Below are 3,791 nucleotides of genomic sequence, written 5' to 3'. Positions count from 1 at the left end.
TCTTGACTGCGGGGTATTCCTGGTCCCAAATTGCAAAGACACTGCTGCTCTGGGCCTGAGAGGGCTCGGCTGGGCCGAGGCTTGCGCTGGGGAGATGATGCTGGGGTGGGGGCTGAGGGCCCGGGTGGGGGGCACGGACACTGAAGCCGTAAAGGACACCAGGTGTGACTCAGTGACAGGGCCGTCCCACGGTGTCCCGGATGAACGTCACCATGACAGGTGGGACATCTGTGGCCCACTCTCGGACACTCCCCTCCCCCACTGCCCAGAGAGACCAGGCTGGATGCTTAATTTGCTTTACTGAAGGCCCCAGGTGACACTTGTGCACAGGCCAGGAGCCTACATCACGGGGGGAAGTCACACGCTGGTCCTCCCCACCCTGGGGCAGCTCCGGAGGCCCGTCGGCCCCAGGGAGGAGGCGGCATCCTCCTCAGCCCAGGTCCACCCTGGCCTGCTCCCAGGAGCTCGTCCCTGTCCCAGGGAGGTCCCCGAAGCCGGGAAGGGGCCCCTCCGAGCACGGCCTGCAGCAGCTCCCATGTCTGCTCTGCACCCGAGTCCCAAGGGGGGGCCTGGACATCCAGTGGGGCCATCAGGACACGCCCAGGCCCTGGGCCTTCCTTAGATGTGCAGGGCGGCCCTCCTGGCACAATGGGCCGTCACCTTCGGGATGGGGACTTGGACACAGACACACAGCCCCAGGACGAGAGGACTTGGGGGGCGTCCAGATGAGGTGGCTGTTTGGGGAAAACATCGAGTTCGGCGGAGAGGGCCCATGCCCACGACCCCACCCGGACATGGACAGGACACAGAAGTGTCCGCACTGGGGCCAGTGGGTGCTGAGCCCCCACCCACTGACAGCGCCGGGACAGGTTACCAGGGTGGTGGACTCGAGGGCTGGGCTGTGGGTCCCTCCAGGGACATTTCTTGTCCTCTAAAGACAGACCTGGGCAGCCCCCACACTGCCTGCAGCAGCCCTGCCCTCAGGGCCCCCTCTGGCGTTTGGCTCACCCAGAGGGTGAACCGGGGACCCTTATGGTCTTAAGTCAGGGGCCGCAAGGCCAGCGCGGAAGGGCTGGTCAGCCCATGGTCAGGGGACAGCTGGTGGGACGACCGAGGGGAGCCACAGGCCTGCGTGCGGGAGGGGCGCTGCCCGGCCCTGCAGAGAGAAGCCAGAACTCTGGGTGTGAACTGCCCCGAGTTGAAAATCTTGGCAAATCACTGGGATTTTTGGAAAACACTGCCATCTGAGTGGCAGCTTGAGCCAGTGGACACCAGCAGGTGGCCTTGGCCTGAGGAGCTGGCTCATTAGCACCAGCTGCACCTGAGGAGAGCTCGGCAGCCTCGTCCTCCCCTTTCTCCTCCCCCTCCCTGCTCCTGGTGCCCGGTCCCCCTCTACCCCTCCTCCTCCTCTCCTCTACCCTCCCCTCGGAGGAGCAGCCCCCTCTCCCTCACAGACTTGTCTTTCTGGAATCATCTCCTCCCCCAGGAAGGCAGGTGCAGCCTTCAGAGCTCAGCGACACTCCAACATCCCCTGCAGGGCCAGGTGGCCGAGCCTCCATCACAGACCCCAGGGCCCGTCAGATTGGGGTGGGGGGCAGTGACCTACAGACGCTGGCCAGAAGCACGTGTGTGGAACGATGAAGGGGAGGGGATATGGAGAACCAGGAAGAACTCACTGGCCCCGCTGGCCTCCCAGGCGCCCGACGTCCATGGACACTCTCCCCCTTGTGCTAACCCGGGGCCCAAAGCCCAGCCGTCTGGGGACCCTGAGACACTGACCCATCACTGGGGCTGCTGCCTCCGGGGGACGAGTTTCTCGCTCCTTCTTCCATCGGGACCGCGCGCCACCTGCAGTGGAGGGACCCCAAGGTGAGGTGAGCCCAGCGGAGGGCGCAGCGGTGCACGGAGCACGGATAAGCGGGAGGCTCCCTGGAGGGCTGGCGGAGGGATTACCCAGGAGGCGCAGGGGTTGGCTGCCTCCGTGTCCCCAGCGGCACTGGGGAAGCGGCCTCCTGCCCCCACGAGACTTCTTCCTCTCAAAGGCCTTCTCAGGCTCAGCTGAGGTGGAAATACCTTCCAGAAGCTTCCCGCCGCCCTCGGCCTTCCTCAGGACCATGGCATCCACCCGGCAGCCTGCCTCCTCTGCCTGCACGTGGGTTCCCGAAGCCTCCTTGGCCATGACGGAGGAGCCCTTGGGAAGGGCATCATCTTTTTGGTCTTTCTGGTCGCTCAAGCCCAGTGACTCTGTTGCAGGAGCGACTTTCAACGTCTCCTCCCGGTTTTGGAGTCTGACGCGCTCCTCTCGGCCACCATGGCCAGAACGCGGGGTTCTCCATCCCCCCTCTGCGTCTTGGTTGTTGCATTCCTGGACCCGCCTTGGATGCATCGCTGCCCTTGGGCATCTCATCAGATCCGTCCCTTGTGGCCGAGAGAGCCACCATGTCGGGGTGCAGCCCCCGGCCTCTGTGTCAATCTCACCAAATCTGGGGGCCCTTTCTCCATCTCCTCCTTCTTGGCTCTGTCCGTCACCATCACCAGGGCCAAGAGCTCCAGGGGACCCTCTGCCTTGTCCCTGTTGCCCTGGAGGGCCCACTGCTTCTTAACTTCTTGTTGCTTTTGGCTGTCTGAACATCGGGGACAGCACATTGTCATTGTCATCTGCACCCGAGTCCTCCTCCTCCACCTCTGCCATCTCGATGGCCCGGCTCTCGATGGAAGAGTCCTTGGAATTGCTCTTTGCAGAGGTAAACGCCCGCCCTGCTCTGCCGCTCTTCTTGCCCTTCGGGGTCAACCTCTTGCCTCTGGCTCTGTTTCTGCAGCCCCGATGGCCCCTCCCAGCCTTGCCGGCTGCACCAGGAGGGAGCCAGCTTTCCAGGCCGCCTGCTCCGACCCTGGGGCCTCAGTCGCCGAAGTACGAGGGATGGGCGTGTCCCCAGTGTCCCCAGCCACTGTGGCCTGAGTGGGCCTTTCGTCCAGCAGCAGGCATTCCATCTGTCTCAGGATTGTCCTCTGCAGTCCTTGCACAGAACCTTCCAGACACCGGCCTGGCCCAGGATCTCCCTGGGGATGGCGGCGCGATTAACGTCCTCCACGGGCTCCACCAGGGCGGCCTCGGCCTCCTCGTTCCTCACGGCCCGCGTGTTCCGCAGCCTGCACGCGCCCAGGGCCAGGAAGGCCGGCTGCAGGACAGCCTCACTGGCAGCCTGCCCCCTTGGGATGCCGGTGACCAGCGGGGCCCTGTGCACGTCCCCGTCCAGCCCCCGGCACCAGGCCCACAAAAGGCTCACGGCCACAGGGCCGCCGGTCGCGGGGCAGGAGGGGGACGGAGGCGGACCTGGGCTGCAGCGCGTGGTGCCAATCCCCACCTGGAGCAGCGCCCAGGGCTCAGAGTTCAGGTGAAGGTGGCGAGGCCAGGACTCGGGGCTCCACACTCCCGCTGCTTCCAGCTGGCTCATGCAGCCGCCCTTCCCCAGGTCCCATTCCCAGGGCTGTCGGGGATCCCGCAGGGGGGGCGTACGTGTCAGGTCCAGGATGTCACCGGCCTGGCTCTGAGGCCATGGGGATGGAGCTCTCTAGGAGCAGTGGCTCCCTCCCCAGAGCTGCTGGGGATCCCCAAGTCACTGCTCCCCCTCCCGCTGGGGCCAAATGAGAGCGCCCCCCTCCCCTTCACCCTCGGGGTCTCTCTGCGCCAACATCAGAGTAGGCAGCAGCTTTGGCTCCTGGGCACGGGCATCCCTCCCCCCTCATTGGCTACCTCTGTTTCCATGGCAACCATTTTTAGGCTGTTGCCA

At 65.1% G+C, this 3,791-nt stretch overlaps 1 protein-coding gene across 1 annotated transcript; it reads right to left on the bottom strand.

Moving 5' to 3' along the window:
* Positions 1 to 1,038: 1,038 nt before the first annotated feature.
* PNMA8B (PNMA family member 8B) lies at positions 1,039 to 3,455 on the bottom strand. The gene is given in 7 exon segments (XM_070559527.1): positions 1,039 to 1,156; positions 1,677 to 1,848; positions 1,954 to 2,407; positions 2,410 to 2,628; positions 2,630 to 2,856; positions 2,859 to 3,014; positions 3,017 to 3,455. Coding segments are annotated over 7 exon segments (1,785 nt in total).
* Between the last annotated feature and the right edge of the window lie 336 nt (positions 3,456 to 3,791).

The sequence above is a fragment of the Equus przewalskii genome, chromosome 9 (assembly GCF_037783145.1).
Source record: "Equus przewalskii isolate Varuska chromosome 9, EquPr2, whole genome shotgun sequence".
In the NCBI taxonomy this organism is placed as follows: Eukaryota; Metazoa; Chordata; class Mammalia; order Perissodactyla; family Equidae; genus Equus; species Equus przewalskii.
Note: the sequence above shows the minus strand (reverse complement) of the source record. Positions and strands in the feature narration are given on the sequence as shown.